General features: G+C 34.7%; 1 protein-coding gene across 1 annotated transcript in view; it reads left to right on the forward strand.

Annotated features, from left to right (window-relative positions):
* Positions 1–1,786: 1,786 nt before the first annotated feature.
* The window catches only part of LOC136815598 (pre-mRNA-splicing factor CWC22 homolog), a 37,698-nt gene continuing 14,193 nt past the window's right edge, over positions 1,787–25,291 (forward strand). Inside the window, exons 1-14 of the mRNA XM_067072050.1 lie at positions 1,787–1,899; positions 13,316–13,399; positions 13,878–13,964; positions 14,314–14,669; positions 15,055–15,118; positions 15,246–15,374; positions 16,613–16,706; positions 17,341–17,415; positions 17,695–17,748; positions 18,019–18,093; positions 18,458–18,518; positions 18,921–19,024; positions 19,490–19,592; positions 24,910–24,972. Coding sequence (XP_066928151.1) covers positions 1,889–1,899; positions 13,316–13,399; positions 13,878–13,964; positions 14,314–14,669; positions 15,055–15,118; positions 15,246–15,374; positions 16,613–16,706; positions 17,341–17,415; positions 17,695–17,748; positions 18,019–18,093; positions 18,458–18,518; positions 18,921–19,024; positions 19,490–19,592; positions 24,910–24,972 — 1,360 coding nt within the window. The 5' untranslated portion in view covers positions 1,787–1,888. The remainder of the gene's footprint in view (positions 1,900–13,315; positions 13,400–13,877; positions 13,965–14,313; positions 14,670–15,054; positions 15,119–15,245; positions 15,375–16,612; positions 16,707–17,340; positions 17,416–17,694; positions 17,749–18,018; positions 18,094–18,457; positions 18,519–18,920; positions 19,025–19,489; positions 19,593–24,909; positions 24,973–25,291) is intronic.

The raw sequence follows: 25,291 nt of genomic DNA on the forward strand, positions 1-25,291 counted from the left end.
ATTGGGATACCTAAAATGTGACGGATCCACAGATATCTGTAAAGCCCGAAGGGCTAGATTATAGATAGGCAACTTTTAAGCTTTCTCCAGCAAAAAAAAGTGAAGCAAAAATTTGACTTTTTAAATTTCGTGCCGATGGATAGGATCTAGCGTTTTAATTGTTTTCGGAGCGCGAGATCAATAAAGTAGGCGGCAAACGCTATTTCACATCTCTCAAACCGATGAAATTGCATATTTTAGTCACGTGACTTTGGTAGGAAATCCTTCCAAACCTAGGCTTCACTTTTCGATAAAAGCCGCAAATCTAGCCCTTCGGGCTTTACAGATCTGTGGACGGATCCCGATTTTCGAGATAAAACTTTTCTGAGCAAAATCTGCTTAAAAGTCAGGGTTAGACCTCGATAGTCGCAATAAAGAGCTCTTCGTCATTGAGGGGAGGCACTCACACTCTATATTATGTAATGACATAACTCCCCTGCCACCCTAAGGTGTCCTTCTTATAGGGGCGCCAGTAAAGCTTTGGGAGTTTAGCCTATATAGAGATTGTTTAGTTCTATTGTGTAAGTCGCTTTGATTTACGGAATCCGCTATGTGACGATGTGTACGATGGCTCAACCGCAAGGCATGTAATAATAATAACCGAAGGTCTTTTTAATTGGTGCGAAATGTCGATGGTTTTGACCATTTGATTGGTCAAAAATAAAATTTGCAAGTATCAAAACTTAAGTGTGAGCCATAAGGGGCCATAAGGGTTCCTTTTAAAGGAATTTTTATCGACTTTTTTGAGGCTCGCCGCGATATTAAAAGTTAATGCCGCCTTAAAATCCACCCCTCGCGCCTTTCTTGATCGCCCACCCATTGAGTTTCAAGCCTGAAGGGCTAGAGGTCAATCTCTTTGGTAGGATTTGAAGCCAACAAGTTGCGCGGCCTTGAGCGACCCGCCTGGTTTTTAAACAAATGACAGATTGAAACTAAAATTTACCGCTTAATTTTGAAAAATATATCACTCAAAAACAAAGGAATTGCTAGATTCAATCCGTCATCAAAAATACGGCGCATATTTTTAAAGGCTTCAATTTTTCTTGCCTGAGTGAGAAAGGTTTCATCAGGCTTGAAACTCAATGCGCCCACCCCGTTTATCCCGATTCGAAGAAAACGGAAAACGGAAAACTAAAACAAAACGATCAGCAGAGCACAAGAGACGGAAAGATCTAGTTTCAATCACCAATTCCGCCCTTCTCCTCTTTTTCTCTATTTACTATCTCTAACTCTGTTATATCTGATTTCTAGACTTAGTCTTTCTGAATTTGACCATAGACATATGAATTCATGTGTCTATGATTTGACTACTGTATTTTGAAGCTGTTTTGCTAATCCTGGAACTATACTCCCACACCTCGGTTCGAACCACCAAATGCAAGCAACCTTGGTTTCCTAACCCGACGCTTTACCACTTGCACTATCGTTGCACAGCAAGATCACGCAATTCATAACATATTATACCGAACTGGCAAAAGACGGGGGTAATGTTATTATAATATGGGTAAACGTACCCCTTTTTTAAACATGACTGAAATTCGAGCCGTTACTAGCAACCCTGCGGTGCCCAAGGCGCCGAGTATGCACCCGGCACAGTGACAAGCCGTTACTAGCAACCCTGACCCTGACCCTAACTGACAATAATCGAATCCTGACCCCCGGAAAATTACCACGGACTAGAAAGAACGAAAAAAATTGAAGGGGCGGAATTGCTGATTGAAACTAGTTTTCACCACAAGAGACAGGCACAGGCAGACCGGTAGACAGCACACTACAATCCCCACCAATCTCAAACTGATTCATTTTCACCATCTTCTTAAACAAAGAGCTCCTGCACTAGATTTCAAACATGTCAGATAGGTACGTTTGTTGAAGTTTTAATACTTTTGGTTTCTTTATGGACACTAGTAGGTAAAGCTGCAACAACAGTTTTTACTTTCTGTGCTTTTATAAAGTTTTTATAGTTCCATTCCAACTCTTCTGTAGCTTTGAAACGTTTTGCCTGGATTTGCTGCAACTTAAGTTCATTGAAAATTAAATTGAATTGGACCATGTGATGAGGCCCTCCAGCTCAGCTTGAAGAGTATTATGGTAGGGTGGTCAGTCAGGCCAAAATTTTCCCCTCAAATTTTGAAAACCAAACTAATTTTATTTGAAAGTCCTTACCTTTGTGAGAAAAATGAGGGGTCATTTGTTAAAATTGGTTAAGTAGTTCCAAAGTTATTCCATTTTCAAACCACAGGACCCTGTCGACGCACCGGACTTAATGTACACCGGACACGCGAAAGTCCGGTGTAAAATGAGAATTTTTTTCACCACCAGACAATCTATACACCGGACTTAAAGAAGTCGAATGTCCGGTGTCCGAGAAGGATATTTTTTTCCACCGGACAATCAAAACACCGGACATGACCAGTCCGGTGCGTCCGGTGTTCCTTAATTTTTTGTTTCATAAATGTCCGGCGTCCAAAATTCCCTGTATGCAACACCGGACTGACACCGGACTTATTGTGTCCGGTGTAGCGAAAGGATATTTTTTGCCACCGGACAAATACACCGGACAGTCCGGTGCGTCGGCAGGGTCCTCAAACCACAAAAAAACCACATTTTCAAAGAATCGCCTCCTTACACCACGCCAGCAAGAAATAATTTTCGGAAGCACCAAAATCGCGCCAAAAATGGCGGATGAATTCCAAGTCGCCATTTTTTCACCTTGATGTCTAATAAATGGTATATCTTTTTATTGAAGGTAGGTAATGGGATGGGGTTTTTTTCTTTGTTTTCTCTGATAAATTCTGAGTATTAAAAAAAAAGGAATGAACAAGTTTGGAGTTGTTAAGGATAAGTTATGATTGATGGAATGTTCTAATTTTGATTTTCGACTTTTTCCACGCAAAAAATCCCGACGAGTGCGCACCCTAATTATGGCAGGGCTGAACTTGAGGTTGAGGAAAAATTTGGAGGAAATACCAGAGCAGAGGGTACTAAATCGAACGTTCGATTGTAATCGAAGTAATCAATAACGATCGATTTTATCGGTGATCGAATACTCGCTCAACTCCACGTTATGGCATTTTCTTATCTTTGACCATTTTCGATTTATTCATTCATTTATTTCGATTATACTTTTCGATATTACCTTCGATCATATTGAATAGAGTCCCCTGCCCAGTTGGCGACCGGTCCAGTTGGCAACCGAACGTCTTTGAACCCAGAAAAGTCATACAAAAACAAACCTCTGGAGAATTTCTTTTGGTAGTAATCTGCCTTGACCTATTTCCCGTACTATGTAAAAAAAGTTCTAGAAAAGAACGAGTAGAATCCGAAAGATCCAACTTTGCACGGAAGCACATGAAAAACCCGGATTTTTCGAAAAAAATAAAAAATGGCTACCTGTGGATAAAAAAGCCTCGTAAGAAAAAACGCTTCAACTCCCACTCCAAAAAATACTTGTCCAAAACGATGAATATGTTAGAAAGCATTTCTGTAAAAATCAGCTTGATACAGTTTTTTTCAAGTTAAATAAAAAGAACAACATTTGTTAAAAATTGAAGCAGAAGCTTTTCGGTCTTATGCCATCATCAGTGCTATAGATAGTAAAATTAGAAATCAAAAAAGTTACAAATTTATCAGTCTAAAAACAATTAAAAGCTGTTAAAAAGTTAATAAAAGAAAGTCGTTAAAAATATCTATGTTACACCATTGCGAAATAAAATTAGCCGTTTTGAATCTAATTTGTCATTAAGAATAGGTCTCTTGAGGGCAATGAGAGCAGCCTCTAAGTTTTTGCGTAATCGTGTGTTCCCAGGTGCATTCAATATTACTTTCCATTGGAACTCATGGTCAGGGTGGTTTAACAGGTGTTTGGCTGGTTCGGAGTTATGTTCAATATTGTTATGCTCTGACCATCTAGTTTCCACATTGCGGTTTGTTTCACCAATGTAATTCATACCACACGAGCATACACCTTCATAAATCTTACATGCTGGGTGTGGGTTTTTGTCCTTAGGACTAAATAATTGCTTCACTTTCTTTGTAGACCATTTAACTGCGAAATCAATCTTATCATTGGTAAAAGATTTTAATTTGTATATAAATCGTTTAAATAACAATTCATTACTTTCACAGAAAGGAAGCTCAATAAGGACAAACTTCTTTTTCTCTTCAAACAGAAATTCGGGTATCAGACGATCATCATTCATTTAGTTCAAATCTTTAATCACACTTTCAGTGAAACGTAGAGGAAAACCTGCATTTTGAATTTATCTCTAATCACGTCTTTTTCATTTGTAAAATCGTTGCCAATACGATAGGATCTGTTCAAATCTCCATTTATCGCATTACGCTTATATCTCTTGGGTACTTTCGATGACCAATGTGTGGGTAATTTGTTTGGCTTTCTATGTACAGACGTTACTGCTTTCCCATCGATTAGAGTGATATTACTGTCTAGGAACTTGGTAGGTTGTATTTCAATTGTGAAACGAATGTTTTTGTGGTAGTTGTTCATGGCGTGGAAAAGATGATCTGGTTCTCTAATCTTTCTTCTCGTAATGATATCATCAACATAGCGTTTGTAGAGAGGTGGTTTGATAACTGGGACGATCTCTGTTTCGATCTTGGTTAGGTATATGTTGGCAAGAGTAACTGAGAGAGGTCCGCCCATGGTGCAACCATCTATCTGTTTGTAAAGGCGCGATTGAAAGATGAATGTACTATCTTTAGACAGTTTCAGTAATAGACGTTTCATTATCAGCTGTGTACAAATTATCGGGAGTTTTTTATGTACATAGATTTGATCTAAAATGTAGTCTATCGTGTCATCAATTGGAACGTTTGTGAATAGTGACTCAACATCGTATGAAACATATTCATCATCTATTGTAAGGGGTGGTTGGTCTCGGATCATTTTGGGAAAATCCTGAGTGTTATTGATTATATATTCGTTACATGTGTAAAGTGGTTTCAGGTATTTGGAAATCACTTGTGCGGCATTGTACCAACGAATATATAATCAATACCAATGATAAGATTGATTTCGCAGTTAAATGGTCTACAAAGAAAGTGAAGCAATTATTTAGTCCTAAGGACAAAAACCCACACCCAGCATGTAAGATTTATGAAGGTGTATGCTCGTGTGGTATGAATTACATTGGTGAAACAAACCGCAATGTGGAAACTAGATGGTCAGAGCATAACAATATTGAACATAACTCCGAACCAGCCAAACACCTGTTAAACCACCCTGACCATGAGTTCCAATGGAAAGTAATATTGAATGCACCTGGGAACACACGATTACGCAAAAACTTAGAGGCTGCTCTCATTGCCCTCAAGAGACCTATTCTTAATGACCAATTAGATTCAAAACGGCTAATTTTATTTCGCAATGGTGTAACATAGATATTTTTAACGACTTTCTTTTATTAACTTTTTAACAGCTTTAATTGTTTTTAGACTGATAAATTTGTAACTTTTTTGATTTCTAATTTTGCTATCTATAGCACTGATGATGGCATAAGACCGAAAAGCTTCTGCTTCAATTTTTAACAAATGTTGTTCTTTTTATTTAACTTGACATGGCAAATATATCGAATTCAACAGTTTTTTTCGTTTGAAATATTGATAAAAAAGTTGACGCAATCAGCTTTGAAATTTGACGTCCAGTCTGCGACCGACCAAACTCAAAAAATGAAAAAGAAGACTCTACATTGCGATTAAAAAATTCCAGACGCGAAGAGAAAAAAACAGACATAAAAAATTCCCGCGTTTTTATCAAATGAAGACTCTCCATAGACCGCCACTTTCAAAACAAAACAAAAACAAAATTTTGGAAAAAATGGCGACTTGAAGAAAAATTCTGAAAAAACATGCCGAAGGGAAATGTAAGTGAGCTATTTTAAAACAAAAGAACGAGTGTAAATAAATGTAATACGGGAAAGCTTATGAGTTTTTTTATCATCCTGATCAATTAATACGACCTTACCTGCAAGTAGAGCACTGATTTTTTCTTTCTCGCGATCAGTCACAGACTGGTACGTCGGTCGGGAACTGGGCACTAGTACCGCTCGCTTCGAAAGTTTTTTATTCTAAGAAGATCGCCTCAAATAAAAAATCAAAACAAACACGAAGAGCATGTTAAAAGTTGTCTAACCGTTGGTCAAAAAGGATTTTCAAAAAAGTAAAAAGTAAGTGAAAAATTTGAATCAAAAAATTTCGGTCGCCAACTGGGCAGGGTACTCTACCTTCGATTGTATCATGACAATATTGAGTACTTTCCAGCCTTCAATTTTATCAAATATGTTTCCAATAAGAAAATAATCTGAAACCAAGTTTACTTCGGCCAATTAAAACACGCGAGTCACGCCACGAAAACCACTTTCAGAATGCGCGATATGAGTTACTTGAGGAAACCCAGGGTGAAGTCACATAAAAATGGCGGGGGAAATAAGAGTGTCAATCTTTATGGCTAGGCTTCTTTTTGTGCTTTGGTTTTAGGTCAATTATTTTGGTTTTTCTTAAAGATATATCATAGTAATTGGTTATCGAAGTAATCAATTGGTTATCGAAGTAATCAATTGGTTATCAAAGTTGTCAAAGTTATCAAAAGTAATCAATAACAATCAAAGTACTCGAACGGTTATCGAGTTAGGGTTGTTAAGAAAGTGATCAAATACTCACAATTTTTTTGAAATTTTGGTACTTAATATTCCATTGTTAATCGTTAAGTCGTTCTTCGATTACTTCGGCTGATTTTTTAAAAATACGCGTGTGTGCAGTTAGTTTTCACATGATTAGCACAGCGAGCGGTATCGTAATTATATCGTGGATATCTTGCTCCGGAAACACTGGAAGATTCCAGAGCACGAAAAAAAACAGTAATTTTTGCTCTGGACGTTTCCGGAGCGCCAGGGCGCGCCGGGAGGGTCCTGTTCCGCAATGGAAGAGCGCACCTGATAAATTTTAGTCCGAACAAGGTGCACCTATACCTCAGAAATTGGCCCAAAAAGGCAAAAAATTGCTTGAATTAGCAGCACTTGCTGGCACTTGAGGAGAAAATAGCGGAAATCTGCACTTAGGCTATACCTCAGAAATTGGCCCAAAAAGGCAAAAAATTGCTTGAATTAGCAGCACTTGAGGAGAAAATAGCGGAAATCTGCACTTGGGGTAAAAAACCGTCTGCACTTGCACCTGAAAACCTCAAATTTTGCACCTGCACTCAACTTTTTCCCAGTTGTGCAATCGAGATCTCAAGGAAACATGCCACACTCTGCAGACTGCTCTCCAGCAGACTTTCAACTCACAAAATCACGCAATTTTTTTCAATTTTTTACTTATTCATGCAACACGAGTGTTTGCCACAATTTCTGCATTCAACAGAACGAGCAAAACTCAAGATGGTAGGCAACGAGTGAAAAAAAAAGAGAAGCGATAAAAAAAGTTGTTTTTGTTTAGGATAGCTTTCCTCTATCAAGAGGTGATTTCACAAGGGATTTTCATGAGAGTAATCCTGAGTTATCATAGAACACAGATAAATAAAAATATTATTGTGTACTTACATTCAAATATGAAAAACAATGCACATTCTAGAGGGTACCTTTCAAGTCTTTTTTTTAGACATTTTGCTATCATCCACGAAGCCTATTTGAAAATCTTTTATGGAAGTGTGTCGATTTCTGTTTTTGCAGGTTTTTGCAGGTTTGTTATTTCACTTTTAAACAGCTGTGGCAAGTGAAAAAGCCTATTAACGCATTCACACAAACCACTGGGCGCCCCTATGATGGAATGCATAAATCAGTACAGTACTAATCGCTGAATTTGATTATCAAAGTAATGGATAATGAATCAAAGTACAGTAATCAAATGATCATTTATTGATTACCGTCAACTGCTCTAACTTGGGAGGGTTGGTCGAAACATGGGATTGTTGATATCTGGACTGTATTTCTACTTACTGTTAAATCACTTTGACAACAAATTTGTTTTGATACTTCCACCAAGTTCAACCACACCTTCTGTCATTCATATATCACAAAAATAGATATATGTCTAGTAAAGCTGCACCTGACAAAAATGATTAACCATTCACGTCATCTTTTAATGTCTTGCTCTCTCAAGGGGCTTTTATCTATCTATCTATCTCTTATCTGAAATGGAGAATTTTTAATAAAATACAAAAACATGAAAAAAACGACCAAATTTCAACAAAAAAACGGTATCGCCTAGCAGAATTTCAACAGGAGATGAAATCGAAAATGTTGCAAATTGGATATTTTGATGAATTGCATAAAAGATGACGACAAAATGAGATTAGAATGTCATAAATGTCAACGAACACTGTATTATGCATGCACAGGACTACCATCTTACCAAATACTGTACAAATGTTCCTGAATAAAGGCTATCGAAAATACCAATGCATAAATTGCTGTTCCATCGATCAAGAGCTACACCGAAAAATCTTGGACCAATCAGAGAAAATCAAAAGCTGCACACATAGCCGTAAAGAGATTGAAGCGTGTGAAAATATTATCAAGGTGAAAAACGAGAATGAAAGGAAGTTGAATGTCGCGGTTAAAGAATTACAAGCTAGATGTCAGGGATACGTTAAAGAAAGGAACCATGTTGCCGATACAATTCAAGCTCAATTTTTAGCTTGAATTAAACTTACCACTAAAATCGAAGATACAATGAATGCGAAACCTACAGATAACAAAACGAAAACAAATTCAAGTAAAAGTTTTGCCGAAATCACGAAAACCGATGACAAGTTAAATATATCCAGCATGAAACAAATACTTCGCAGCGAAAAGGTCGAAGAACAATGGAAGAACAGAGAAAGCAATCAAGGGAATCTAAAATCATCATCCATGGAGTGGAAGAGAATGGCAATAGAGATGAAAATGATTTCGTAAACAAACTCCTAAAACGACGTTAAAATAAACACAGAGCCAACTTACGTCTCCCGTGTTGGTAAAGAATCAAATCGTACACGACCAATCAAAGTTGTATTTAATGGCGGGCATGTAAAATACAAATTTATGAGAAACTTAAGGGAATTGAAGCAGTACGACAAGTACGCCAACATGAGCATCACAGACGATTTAACAATAATGGAAAGAGACCAAGTAAAAGAATGGTGAAGTAAAGCAAACGAGAGAAATCGAGCAATGCCGCAGAGCGATTACAAATGGAGAGTGCGAGGAAGTCCTCAAGGAGGATTATATTTAAAAAAGATATTTTGTAAAACAAGATCGGTTTAGTAACCTTTGTAATAAACCAAACCAATGTATGAGCGATTTATAGGGGCCCATGTGCATGCACGGTGGCCTGGAAATCTGTAAAACTTTATTATTATTATTATTATTATTATATCTAACAGCCTGTGCGATGAGATGAATTAATGTCAGCAAGAGCCTGGTTTCTATGATTTAATTGATGTATATAAGTTGAGTGCGTCGTGCCTGTGTTGCATTCATTAAAAAAGAAAGGTGAACTTGAACCGCTCAATAAGATTTAGCGCATAGAAACCACGCTCATGTGAAGTTAAGAGATCTGGAAATACGACGCTAGATTTTATGGATTTTTGTAGATATCTGTGTTCCAGAGCGCGCGTACACTCACGCGTGTTGATTACTTTCAATAACTGTAATAACCAATTGATTACTCCGGTGGTCCTCAGTCCCCTAAGACAGTTAGAAAATCAGGGTAGAAAAATATTAAAGTAGAAAATAGGGGGAAAATACCTAAGAAACGATGCATCCTGGAGAATTATTTGCCAACCTTTTCAAAAAAATGCTATATTCCTAGAAGGATATTTATTTATTATATTATGCTCCGATGTTTTAGTATGTTCAATTTTCCCTTGATTATTTAACAAATCTGTGCATTTCTAAGGATCTATTTTGTGATTGTGGTTTCGCATGATTTATCCACCCCTATAAAAATCAAACAAGAAATTAAAATGGCTAAAAGACAGGTTCCGGAAAGACCTCTAGGTGGGCGCTCATGAGTTATGAGTTAGGGGCTCATTTGTTTTAAGCTCAGGTTTTAAGTATGATATTGATCTATCTGGCGATGGGTTTCACTTTTGATTTGGCTGATTTTTTTTCCCGCGGGAGAAAACGTTGGTATGCAGGAGTCTCCCGCCCAATGCGGGAGAGTTGACAGCTATGAATTTGATGAGAATGGCTTTAAGGAATTGGATTCATTCAAATAAAATCATGATTTTGAGGTAATATAGGTAGGTAGATGGTTAGTATAAAACACAGCTCACAGGTTACAGGTTATACAAATTACAGACCGGGAAATTGTAACGCACTTGTAACATACAGCTACTCGTAACATAAGTTTCTGAAAATATTATATGTAATGGAAATCTACCCTTTTTATTTTTGCAGGATGAGGTTTGTCAAAAACTAGATTTATTAAAGGTTTTGTTTTTAGATAAGAGTGATATCGTTTGCTTACTCATCAATTTTAATTCGCAAGCTTTTTAACATTGGATTGACACGGATGTGGAGCAAGATTGGTCAAAAAGAGGAAAAGAAAAACATTTTTTGCTTATATCAGCACGATATAACAATAGCAAGACACTGGTATGAACTGCCCTGATATGTAATAGTTATCCGACAGTTGCGAGTACAATATGAGAAATATTTTTGAGTTCCAAGATTTTTCCGTTCAGGAACTAGTGAAATATTTCCATATTGTACGAGCAAATGTCTGATAGCTGGTTTATCGGTTTTTCGTCAATTTATATTTTTACATGTAAAATACAAGATATATTGTACTCTTTTTAACCAATCAGATTGCAGATATTTTTTGGATCGCCGATAAGGAATATGTATCTGATATGAAACGGAAACACTTACAGTATCTAAAAAGAAAACCTTTAAATCATTTTATAAACCAAGGAACTTCAAATGAAATGCCTTATCTATACTGGAAATTGTACACATACAGAATCTATTTATATGTCTTTAAAAAAGTTAACTCATCGCCATAACTTTTGTTAGGATAATTGATAAAAATTAGCTGTGATCATTAATCGATTAGTAAAAGTCATTAAAATAATGAAAATATGAGGTTTTCAGCATAGAACCAGACGGTGTCAATCGAACGAATCGAACGCCGAATCAATTGAACGCAATTGAACACAATCGAATAATTGCAGTTCGATTGTCGAACGCAATCGAATCGCAATCGAATATTACCTAGGATTTGCCGTTCGATTGCTTCGATTACGTTCGATTGTATTCGATTATGTTCGATTACGTTCGATTGATTTAGATTTTATTCGTTTTTGTACGATACTTTAGCGCTCGGCCGCCCACGCTAAAAAGCTCTAACGGAGTGATCCAATTTAATTTAATCGCAATCAAACTCATCGAACTTTATCGTAATCGAACGAAATCGAATATTAATTGAATGTAATTGACAATCAATCGAACCAATGGAACATAGTCAACTATTAATCGAACCAATCTAACCTTGCTCGAACGCAATCGAACACAATCGAATATTACCCAGGAATTGGCCGTTCGATTGAGATTCGATTACGTTCGACAATCGAATTGCAATTATTCGATCGCGTTCGATTACGTTCGATTGGTTCGATTGCGATTTTTGTTCGAAGTTGTTCGATTGACACCGTCTGGATAGAATTGCGTTAATTTGATACAGTACTTCATTTTTGAGATGTTTTTGGACATTTTCAAAGGCAAATTTCGACTTCAAAAGCTTTTATAGCTTGAGAACCACTAGCCCGGGGTCCACTTAAAGCTTTTTTTATAGGCTGGATGGCGTGATTAAAGGGGAACTAAACATTTTTTGAGGTCATGCTTTTTTTGTCTCCAAGAACTACACAACACAGTATAAGTTCGAAAAATTTATAATTTCCACTCTCAATGTCTTTCCTATTTTGTATAAAACCTTCTTTAAAAAACGTATAATTTGTTTAAAATGAACCCCCACTCTACACATGTTTGTGACGTCATATCGTTCATATTTTTTATGAATTTTGTGTATCTTCATCAACTTTAAAGCTTGATATTTCGTGAACAAGAAATAATAGGAAGATAGTAAAATCATTTTTGATTTCAGGAAGGATTCAGTTTTACGTGGACTAAATTTGGGGTTGTCAGCTTATTCCAATAAAAAGTTCAATTTTTTCAATCGACTCTAAAATCATTTTCACTCACTTGTTTTCGAAAGTTCAAACATAGTTTTAGTCCACTCAAAAATGGCTTTTTAATGAATTCTGTCTCTTGGTTAAACCATTTGTGGATAAAAATTTTTGGCTACACTAAAAAAGTCAAAGGTTCTCTATCAACTAAAAGTAAGAGCTTTTCCAATTACTTTCTGAACGTGTTTACGTCAAACAGATGGCTCGACCTATTCCCCTAACAAACAAAATACGCATTGCTTTAAAAAGATTAGATTTTCTGTAAACATAAAGAGCTATATCTTTTGATAGAGAAGTTTTTAGAGAAAAATATTTTCAGAGGTCATTCCTTGGAAGTATGTGATGTGATTTAGGTATTTTCAAAAAAATGTTTAGTTCCCCTTTAAGTGGCCCGATAGTATATGGTAATATGCTTTTGCTTAGGTGGACTGTAAAACAGTCAGCCAGATTTTAGTTGTTTTTGGAAGATACAAACAGTATGAAGCAATGTTTTTATTTGAGAAAAAGGGATTGCAAATGTGTTATTGATGTTTGTTTCTCATTTTTTATCATATCTTTCAACTCCAAGTAGTTTTATTATTATTTGTATTTCTAACATTTTCTCTCAAAATGGCAACCTCCTAGTCTACTTCACTGGACTCATAAAAAATATCAAAAAGCCAAAGATTCAGCCAAAGAAAGTTCAGCCAAAAGTAGTCTCTAGTCTAGAGAACCACTGAACCAAATTAAAAAGTTTATCTACCAAATTTTGCCTTTCCTCTTTACAATGACAAAATTCAATGATACGATAGTTCACATTATTTGTGACACAGTTAGCCATCAAGCCCTGATAATTTTTCCTGTGTCACCCGGTCTTTACTGCTTTGACATATAATTTTAACCGCATTTTTTGGCTTGAATGAAATTTTAGACCCCTAATAAAATTTCTTTTGAGATTTTCAAAATTTTAAAATGCCATTTAATGTAATGTCATGTGATGTTACAAAATGTAACATAGTTAGCGATCATGTCCTTATTATCAAAATGTAGAAATGGTTGATTCCAGTCTTTTATTGATATAACAATATGAATGGTTGTTTTTTCTTTTAGCGAGGGTGAACAAACCCCAAAGGCAATGATGAAAAGTGTTGTTCAAATGAAAAAAGATGAATACCGACACAGTAATGCTGAAAGGTAGGTTATCCAATTCCTTCTGCCAGGGGTACCTAGGCAAATAGAGGATATAAGTATTATATGTGCCATTGTTAAGGGTCCCTTTCTTAACTAAACCCCTGCTAGGGTACGTTAAGACCAATGAAATCTAAACCCCTGAGGGTTACAAAAAGGAAAAATCCTGAAAAACCCTATTTTTTACCCCTCACTTCAAAAAGCTGCAGACAAGTGCCAAAATTCTCAAATTTTTGTTTTTCTTCAGATATTGACCCAAGTAATTTCAACTTTCAAAATTCAGGCTGTACAATATACCCGTCATTAAGCAAACCTTCAGGCTGAATTTTATACAATATTTAAAACTTTTCTCTGATCTATTTTGAACCAATGGAAAACTAGCCATAAAAAGGCACTTTTGGTAATCTTTTATTGTCCATTCTAAAAAAAATGTTCCACCAAACACTATTAAATATTGAAATAGGACATTAAAATTTCTTTCTAGTGAGAGTGAAAATGATGAGGACAGCAGGGAGCGAGATTGGAGGAAGAGAACAGATCATAATACAAGAGAAGAGTATGGTGCTGAAAAGTAAGTCCCTATTTCCCTTTTGGAAATATTTACGTTTTAAACCCCTGGCCAATGATATTATATATTTGCAATGGGCCCGGATCATAGGAAGTTTCTGTGAAGCTACTTCCTCTGAAAAGTTGCATGAATGTTATGATAATGAGTCTTACAATTTCACATATCCTAGAAAAAGCTTTAGGTGAATTTCAAAAAAACTATCAGTATATAAAAATGCATATTTTTTCAATTTTATGTTTTAAATTTTTGGTTCACAACATCTTTTCCTTTTTATGTTGGATTTATAAAATGCATAAAGCATTTGAGATTTTTTATATTTTTTTGACTTCTAAATTTTCTGTACTTTATACAGAAAGAAGCGATACAGTGAAGAAGAAGAAGACACAAGTGAAGAAAGGAAAAGAAGGCGCAGCGACAGTGATGACGTAAGCGATGATGAACAGGAAGATAAAGATGGTGACAGATACTCAGATGACGAAGAAAGGGCTGAAGCACAAATTAAAGAAAAAACTGAAGCCAAAGAGAAAGAAGCTGCCAAATTGAAGCGAAGAGAGGAACGATTTCGTGCCAAAGAAGGTGGCGATGACCGAAAGCGTAAAGCTGACAGTGAAAAGTCTCCCAATGTAGACAATGATAAACCTGCTGCAGAGCCAGTTAAAAAGAAAGAAAAAAAAGAAAAATCCATTGAAGATATGTTCACCAAAGCAGGTATCTTTAATATTTTCCTCGTGGAATTTTGGCTTGATTGAACCAAACATTAAAACCAGGTTAATAACATTTATATTGAACTGTGGGTCGCGCCACTATGGAAAAATGCTGAGCTTGCAAAAATGAATCATCAAAAGAAAATAGCTCACTTTACGTCAGTTGATTTTTCTTAGAATATCTTCTTTCCAAAATTACATTATACAGACCAATGAAAATGTTGAATAAGAACAGAACCAAATGGTCTACACTTTTAATGGGTCAATGGGTCTTTTCATTATCTTGCAAGATCAGCAAACATATTTATATTATGTATAAATTGGCTTTAAATATTTGTATTTTTGTCTATGCAGAAACAAATTTGAACTTTTTAGATTTTCTTTTTTAGGTGGTGCATACATACCTCCTTCTAAATTACGAGAAATGCAAGCCAGTATCACAGATAAAACAAGGTAAGCTCTTTCACTTCTCCAAATTGTTAAAAACATTTAAGAGCAACATAGAAAAGATTGGGTTCTTGCAATTTCTTCAACTCTATTATTAATATGAAGTCAAAATTTGCTGTATTTTATTTTTCAGCGCTGCATATCAGAGGATGTCATGGGAGGCATTAAAGAAAAGTATAAACGGTTTAGTTAACAAAGTCAATATATCAAACCTTGGATTTGTTGTTGGTGAAATTCTACATGAAAATATCATCAGAGGAAGGTTAGTTAGTTGGTTTAAAAATGAAAAGAAATATGTTCTGACTACCGGGTGCACCACAAAAAAGTTTTTCTCTTTAAAACTAATTTTCTTGAAATTTAAGATTTTTCGAAAAACCGTTCCTATTTTATTGGAAAGAAGAAAGATAAAGTTACATTTTGATGGATCATTTATTAAATTCGATTCATTAGATCAAAAGTTATGCTCAATTAAATAAAAAAGTTCCTTTCTGAAAGTGCTCAAAAACCTGCAAAAACATCAAAAATTGACCTATCAAATTAAACAGACGCATAACTACACGATACATTACTATCTTCGTTTCAGTCATTATAAAAATGATAATTAGTTGTCTAAATGACCTTTTGTTTTATAAAGAAAGGTTGAATTTCAATAAAAGACAGAAAATTTGTCAAAAAAGGCAAAAATATCTGGTAAAATTCATAAAAATGCATCAAATTTGTTTTTTTGCCTTACAGAACCAAACCAGTCTAGAACCAAAAATCTGGAGAAAAATTTCCTTAAAAGTAAATTGAAATGATTTTGATAAAATTTTTTAACCCTTTCGTTCCATCAGTTTCAAAATTTATGTGTTTAAATACTGAAAAATGCTTTTAATCGTGTAAAGGCTATTGTGATTGACAATTTTGATATAAAAATTTGATAATGATAGGTTGATTTTCAACGTTTTCGAGCACTTTCAGAAAGCAACTTTTTTATTCAATTGAGGATAACTTTTGATCTAATGAACCGAGTTTAATAAATGACCCATCAAAATTTAAGTTTATCTTTCTTCTTCCCAATGAAATAGGAATGGTTCTTTTAAAATTTTTAGATTTCTAGAAAGTTATTTTTAAGGAGAGAAACTTTTTTGTGGCACACCCGGTAGTTTCTCTGTTTCTAGCATTTTTTAGGATTTCAAAAATAGTATATATTCTATTCAATAATTTTCTTTTGAAACAATTCTCTTCAGTCTTTTGGAAAAACTGTGCAGGAAAGGAAATGGTTTTGAGATAAGCCGCATTGGATGACGTCCAAGATTTGGAATCGTTGCATCAGCGTGCTCACAAACGCCCCCTTATTGAAATAAGCGTTAAGAGATGAAAACGAGTAAATCTTTCCTCGGCCAGACACTAATGATATTCTTCTTGGGCTTGTCTTGGTCTGATTTTAAATCTCAAATTTCTTTAGTGCTGATGGCTTCAGAGCTTTTTAACATAAATCTATTCATTCTTGGCTTTCAGGGGTGTTTTATGCCAATCCATAATGAGGGCTCAAGTTGCTTCACCTACATTCACTCATGTTTATGCTGCCCTGGTCTCAATTATAAATACCAAAGTAAGTGACATGATTTCATAGTTTGCACCCCCCCTTTTTAATAGGGGGGGATGCCAACTTTCTGGAGGGCCTTTGTAGGGGGGGTACCGAGATCTGCCGGAAATTTTGGTCAATTTTCTAATCAAATACAAATTGTCACAGTTTGTGTTTTAAAGTAAAAAAAATATGTACTATCAAAACAAAACAAAACTTTTTACTTTCCCAATCACTTCTTCTAGTCTGCCATATTTGTTTCTGTTTTTTATTTGATAAGCGAGTTTCCTTCGAAACGGATTTTCTGTGAAAAAAAAGGGGGGGATAAGATTTCATTACAAAAGGGGGGGGGGTGGGTATATAGGGGGGGGATGAAATAAACCTAGGGGGGTTCATACCCCTCTGCAAACTATGTGATTTTGTATTATGTATTCTGGACAGAGAATAAAAACAATGTAAAAACATGAGTTTTTTTTTTTTTTTTTAAAAGATTTGTTCTATAAGTATTGTATACAAGTGTTCTGTAAGTAGCTATATTGTGTTTTTTCTTTTGGAGTTGAGGTTTTTTCTGTAAGGAGACTTTTAAAACCGTTTTCAGTCCTCCATCTTTTAGACTCCCATAATGACAATGACGTATTGTTTTACTCTTATTTCCTTTTAGTTTCCAAAAATTGGTGAATTACTTATACGTCGACTGATCATACAATTCAGAAAATCATTCAAGAGAAATGACAAGGTGAGTATAAGAGGATTGTGCTTGAAAAGTTTTGCAAAGGAATTTTTAAGAAGGCGACTCTTCAAAATCTGGATGTCATTTAATCAATATCCCACCCAGGGTTGAAGGATAAAGCTTCTTTTTGCTAGCCAAGAAGGTTGTACTTGAAAAAGTGGAGTTGGTTTCCAAGTTTTCTAAAGGAAATTTAAAATGGTGAGTTGATAGTAACCTATCATCAATCTTAGGGGAGAAGGAAAAAGTTTCATTTTGTTAACGCCAGAATCTTATGTTTTTTCATAGAATGTTTGCATAAACACAGTCAAATTCATTGCACACCTGGTCAACCAAGAAGTCGTAAGTTGTTGTTGTTTCTGCTCATTTGTAAAACAACAAAAGAAGAGAAAAAACTATCAAATAGATCAGTGACAATGTCAGTCACATTCAATAATGTACAGTATTGGGATATTCCAAAAATATCCCCTTATGTCAAGGAAGTATTCTTTTGTGATTCTTTTCCCACCTTCTGGTTTTCAGTTACTTTAAGACTTACTCTCTCATTTAATGGAAAATATGACTGTTTAAAATGGAATATTTTTTTAATGCAAGGCCCTTTTTTGCTTAAAGGTTCATGAATTATTGGCATTGGAAGTTTTGTCATTACTTTTACAAAATCCATCAGGTGACAGCTGTGAAGTTGCAGTAAGTGAAAAAAAACACACTTCTTTTGATTGGTAGTTGATAGTTACAAATTCAATAAGATATCTTATCGTTTTCTACTCAGTTTTAACTACAATTTAAAGCCCAAAAAGTTAAGAACATCTAAAGGCATTCAAAAAGAGTCGACTTTCTCACAAAAAATATCGTATACTCCTTTGTTTCATCATTCTCATGATGGAAGAAAAACTCTCCTTCATCAATTTACCACCCCCTCCCCTCACCTGAGATTTGTCTCCTGATATCTCAGGACTCATCAGTGTGGTTCATGCGAAGGAGCAAGATTTGTCACCAGAGTGCTCAATCCATTGAGTGCACAGCTTTACGTATAATGCTCTTTTCATTTTAGATCAGTTTCTTGAAAGAAGCTGGACAAAAGCTGACAGAGCTTTCACCTCGTGGAATAAATGGTACGAAAAGACTAATTCAGACTAACATATCTCTTATTCTACCTCTTCAGAATTTAAGGCTCTAAGCATCATCTTAGCACTTCTTCACCAGAAACATGTCAGAGATTTATTGACTAAATATGACGGAATTTCAAAATCAATTTTCAAAATCAATTTTTTCAAAAAAAGTTTCAGACTTTTTTTGCCCAACGAAACCTTCACCCAACTTTTCAGTTTTACACTGCATTTAGCGAAATCCACTTAAATGTCACCAGATGACGAAATCCCCTGACGAAGTTTTTTTCCAGGCTAATTATTACCCCGAATTCTTTCCCTACCCCGATGATGACTATGATCTACAATGCCTTTTTTAATCGATACATTTAAATCAATTGAATAATGTTTGTTCCATTTCTTTTGCAGCTGTATTTGACACTTTACGAAGGATATTGCACGATTCAGATACAGACCGAAGAACACAATATACGATTGAAGTCATGTTTGCTGTCAGAAAAGACGGGTTCAAGGTATGAATTCATGATATGCACCATTGCAATGTCTTCCGCAGACCCAACAGCTGATTGGTTGAAAGTGATGTATTGACTGATTTTACCTCACTTACAACCAATCAGCTATTGGGTCCGTGATGTAATGTCAGAAGACATTGAAATGGTGCATATGATGAATTTACAACGATTTTCTGAAACGATAACGGTTTTTATCCCTATCAACTTGATCTTTATTATTTAAAACTTGAACTGTTATTCCCTGTGAACTTACAGTTGACTCTCTATAACCCTAACGTAACACGTGCAGGGAATCGAAATTCTCGAGTTATGGAAATTTCGAGTTTTGGAAACTGATTTATTACGGTTTGTTAACTGAAGGGACAAGAAAACTTGTTCGAATCAAGGAGACATTCGAGTAAGAAGTTCGAGTTCTGGAAACTGTAGTGTAAATAGTTCAAGATCTTTTTATGCTTCTCTTAACAGGAATACCCAATCATCATGGAAGGACTGGATCTAGTTGAAGAGGACGACCAAGTCACACATCTTATCAGATTGGAAGAAAAAATTACCGGCGATGATTTATTAAGTAAGATTAGTTCTGTTACCAGGGTTTTGTATCGTGAATCATTTCATTCACGGGGAGTTCTTTCTGATATCGAAATCTCATATTTACCATAATTTACTATCCATTTATTTTTGGTAAAGTCTTCTAGCCCTCACTCAGGGCACCGCCGACAGCCACCAGATAAATATACGTACTGTACGACTTACCGATGTCCTACAAAAGCAGCTCTTTTTAATTCGATTTCAAATTAAAATTTTTTACAAAAATATTACAAAATCATCCGAATCTGGCTAAACTTGGGTAAAATCTACTGTTACGGTTCGAAATAAAACGTTCGAATTTGAAGAGGTGATTGCTTATGCCCATCGAATGTTTACTTAAATTATGGCGAAAATAACGTAAATTAGTTAAACTAAAAAACCTCTATAAATGTTAGGACTGGCTTTATTCTTAGGTGCCAAATAAGCGCCCCCCGCTTGTTAATTTTTTGAAAATACCCCCCAACAACAATCCCCAGACCTTATCACACTGGGCCCAGATGGCAAAAGTTTGGAAATAGGGAGAGGGAGAGCAACAAAAAACTATTTCTTACAATTTTTGTATTATAAAGGCTTTCATAGAGCTCTAAGGTCACATTACATGAGATAGAAAATAGTAGACTTCAACTTTTGACTTTCTTTTGAGATTTATCATGAAAATTGAGATTTTTAGCTTGGAAAATGCAGGCAAAATTTGAACTTTTAAACCGCTAAGTGTCACATCAAAACTCCAGCATTTTTAGAAAGGTTAGTGTCTGTAGTTTTCAAAACATATATGGTTTGATATGTGACACTTAGCGGTTTTCGAGATATTTGGACATTTGTGGTTACCTTAAGCATTTTCGTGATGAGAATTTCGATTGAGTTTTTTCTCGCTCTTGGACATTTATACATACTTTTAAGCAATTTCTCTTTAGAATATAATGTCTCTAAGGTAATCACACAAAATGAACTGATTTAGAAGCTGAATTTAGTTCAGAATCTTCAAAAATATGCATTTTTCACTTTTTTTGATTTTTATCAAAATCTGGTTTTCAGTCAACTTTGGAGCCACATAACTTGAGTTACAAATCAGATACAGACCTGAAACTTTGGCATCTGATCAGAAATTTATTCAAGATTCCATAAATTATATTAATAAAGCAAAATTTTAACTTTCGTTTTTTCCCTATTTCCACCTCTGGGCCCACTGTGCTTATTAGGACCCCCCCCCCCGTTTAAAGAGAAGGTCCCTCATTCTGCCCTAAATATCCTGATTTTAGGCTATATTTACCTTATTTTGGGGTTTTCGTAATTACAATTTCCAACCCCCCGGCAATTAGCCCCCGTTTATTTAAAATTTTAAAATTTTCTAGCCACCCCCTCCTCATTTATTTGGCACCTAAGAGTAAAGGTTTTTCATTTGTGTTGTTGATACTATTTAACTTATTTTTGGTTGTTAGAATTGACTCACTCCTTTTGGTAAGCTTCAGTTATACTGGTCAAAAAAATCAATAATTGTTGTTTTTTTGGTTGGTATTGGAAACAAAAGGAAAGGGTTGCTTACTTATAGTGACGTACACCCTCATGAATTTAAGATAGAATTGAATGAAATTTTCAATTGTTTATATTTTACTGAACTGAATAAGCCCCCTCCCAATTCGTATTGATTCTTTTTCTACAATGATGAATGGTGTAATATTGAAATGTTTTTAAAATCAAATTTCGTAACGAATCTTGACCTAAAGAAAAAAATTAGCTTTCTTGATTCATTTTGCCAAATTTACGTGACGACAGGAACTTTGAAAAAATCGAACGATCTCATATATACGGGTACCAACACCAAGTTTATTGACAGAAACGTCACAACATCGGCACTCAAAATATCACTTTATCAACTCGCATCAAATTCGATCAAGCTACATATTTGAAATGATGAAAAGACTTGCTGCAATAAGTTTATCATTATGTCTCCACCTCTGTTTCGGACAAAACATGCCATTTCTACCGTTCAAACGTTTATATTCAAACGCTGCTATTGATGGTCTTCAACCATGGTTTGGTGGAGAAGTAGCTTCCAAAGATCATTGCTTCGATAAATGCGTCAAAAACTTCACACACTGTGAATATGTTCAATATAAACAGCTCACTACTACGTCAGGATGGCTTTGTAAACTATTTTACATGATTTCTGACCTGTCAAGTTATCTGGTTTCCCAAAACGGAGATATGTTGGCGCAAGCTGTCCATGAGAACATTGGCTGTGAAGATTGGAGATCTAGAGGATACACGCAGTCAGGTGTTTATTGGATTTTCTACAACAGAAATAAGTTCAAAGTATATTGTAATTTTGCTGGTGACACTTGGACGATGATTGAAAGGCGACAAGATGGTTCGGTCAATTTCAACCGTTTGTGGCAAGAATACAAAGATGGTTTCGGAGATCTGAGCGGTGAATTTTATTTAGGCAACGAAAATATTCACCTCTTAACCAAAGATCGTGTAATGATAATTTATTTGACTCTTTGGGCTTTCGATGGCGCAAAGTTCTCAGTTGGTTTTAAAGGTTTTTATCTTAAGGGTGAACAGCACCATTATAAAATTTATTCGGGTACATATGAGTTTGGAAGCACAGACTTTGAAGAAGCATGGCTCTCTTTGGACGGGATGAAATTTTCTACTTCTGACCGCGATAAAGACTTGTCTGGGGCGGAAAATTGTGCAAATAAATGGAAAGCAGGCTGGTGGTTCAAAGGATGTGGTGGAACTTTTCTTCATAACCCTTATTCTGACGTTCCTAACGTAGAACGAAATAAAGGGATTGTTTCCTCGAAAATCAGAGGTGATGAAGAGAGCTTTCAAAGGCTTGAAATTTACATCAGACCTGTTTAAACTTGTGGAAGTTTGAATATTAAATTGTTATTATATTCGAACGAGATTAGACAGGTTTCATTCGACAATTCGTATATTTGTATATAGTTTTGTGGAAGATAGAATATTAAATTGTTATTATATTCGAACGAAATTAGACAGAATTCGTTCGACAGCTTGTATATTTGTATATAGTTTTGTGGAAGATTGAATATTAAATTGTTATTATAATCGAACGAAATTAGACAGGTTTTTATTCGACACTTGTATATTTGCATATAGTTTTGTGGAAGATTGATATTAAATTGTTATTATAATCGAACGAAATTAGACAGGTTTTATTCGACAACTTGTATATTTGTTTATAGTTTTGTGGAAGATTGAATATTAAATTGTTATTATAATCGAACGAAATTAGACAGGTTTTATTCGACAACTTGTATATTTGTATATAGTTTTGTGGAAGATTGAATATTAAATTGTTATTATATTCGAACGAAATTAGACAGATTTCGTTCGACAGCTTGTATATTTGTATATAGTTTTGTGAAAGATTGAATATTAAATTGTTATTATATTCGAACGTAATTAAACAGGTTTTATTCGACAACTTGAATATTTGTATATAGTTTTGTGGAAGATTGAATATTAAATTGTTATTATATTCGAACGTAATTAGACAGGTTTCATTCGACAACTTGTATATTTGTATATAGTTTTGTGGAAGATTGAATATTAAATTGTTATTATAATCGAACGAAATTAGACAGGTTTCATTCGACAACTTGTATATTTGCATATAGTTTTGTGGAAGATTGAATATTAAATTGTTATTATAATCGAACGAAATTAGACAGGTTTCATTCGACAACTTGTATATTTGCATATAGTTTTGTGGAGATTGAATATTAAATTGTTATTATAATCGAACGAAATTAGACAGGTTTTATTCGACAACTTGTATATTTGCATATATTTTTGTGGAAGATTGAATATTAAATTGTTATTATAATCGAACGAAATTAGACAGGTTTTATTCGACAACTTGTATATTTGCATATAGTTTTGTGGAAGATTGAATATTAAATTGTTATTATAATCGAACGAAATTAGACAGGTTTTATTCGACAACTTGTATATTTGTTTATAGTTTTGTGGAAGATTGAATATTAAATTGTTATTATAATCGAACGAAATTAGACAGGTTTCATTCGACAACTTGTATATTTGCATATAGTTTTGTGGAAGATTGAATATTAAATTGTTATTATAATCGAACGAAATTAGACAGGTTTTATTCGACAACTTGTATATTTGCATATAGTTTTGTGGAAGATTGAATATTAAATTGTTATTATAATCGAACGAAATTAGACAGGTTTTATTCGACAACTTGTATATTTGTTTATAGTTTTGTGGAAGATTGAATATTAAATTGTTATTATAATCGAACGAAATTAGACAGGTTTCGTTCGACAACTTGTATATTTGTTTATAGTTTTGTGGAAGATTGAATATTAAATTGTTATTGTAATCGAACGTAATTAGACAGGTTTCGTTCGACAACTTGTATATTTGTATATAGTTTCGTTTGTTTAGACTAATGTTTGTACACATACACAAAGATTTGAATATTATTAAAGAATTTTCAGATAATGATTATAAAAATTGTATTCAAACTCATTATTTGGGAAGTACTTGGGTACCTAATAGCCGGGAGGGGGGGGGGGTGGAAAAAACCTCAAAACTTAATTAGGGGGTTAGAATAAAAACGTCCCGGGAGGAAAATTTTTGAGCAGAATTAGGACAAAAGAGGGAACTTTCAAAACATTTTCCCAAAAATTAAAAAGCGGGGGAATAAGAATGTCCTGGGTGGAAAATTTTTGAAAAATTAATTAGCGGGGGGGGAGGGGGTATTATTAGGTACCTGACAGTATGCTACTTTCGAAATCAAGTTTCAAATAATCTTATTCAAAATCTTACAAAACGTTAAGACTCCCTAACATCCTAACGAATTTTCTTTTCTAACTTGACGAACGACACGACAGTGACAAAAAATCAACCTATATAATTGAAACTTTATATTTAGCGATATAGATATGATAATGGAGAGTTTTTGAGCTGTCAAAGCTCCGAGTAAATCCAAATTAGCCGTTTTCTCTTCTCGTGCCCGACGGCAAATCACTCATTTTGGCGTTGTCAACATCTTAAAGCTTGTATTCATTTTTTGCAACAAGCTAGCTTTTTTTCTTGTGCTGGATGTGTAGTTTTGCGTATTGATTTTTTTTTTAAATCCTAAGTTTGTTACTAAAAACAATTGAACACACCTAGAAATTTTATCAGGGAAAAGCTCTGACAATTTTTTGTTATACACGTGACTTATATATGCTGAATTGTTTGTGGCTTTATCAAATATTTTCACTTACAATGATCTAATCTCTCATTTTTAGATGTCTTCAAAGTCGATCCAAATTTTGCTGAAAACGAAGAAAAATATAAACAAATCAAAAGCGGTATGTGAAGAATTTAATCCTTGATATGAATTTTGAGACTCGAAATCCGCCCCCTCATGGAAATACACGTTTATTTAGGCGTAGTTTATATGGCCGGTTTTTTGCCGTGTCTAATTCAAATAACTTGATAAAAAAAAACTAAGTCGAATTGATTGCGGTAAAAGAGCGGCTGTATAAATCAAATTTTGATTTGAGGTCGAACTTAACAATTGAACACGACAAATTTTGCCGAACTTAATAATGAAGATCGGGCACTGGTTTAAACGGCCTACCTTTTTGTCGATCTTAATTCAAACAATAATGTTTTCATGTGAAAAGA

This window comes from Clytia hemisphaerica, unplaced genomic scaffold (genome assembly GCF_902728285.1).
Source record: "Clytia hemisphaerica strain Z4C2 unplaced genomic scaffold, Clytia hemisphaerica genome assembly, whole genome shotgun sequence".
Taxonomy (NCBI): Eukaryota; Metazoa; Cnidaria; class Hydrozoa; order Leptothecata; family Clytiidae; genus Clytia; species Clytia hemisphaerica.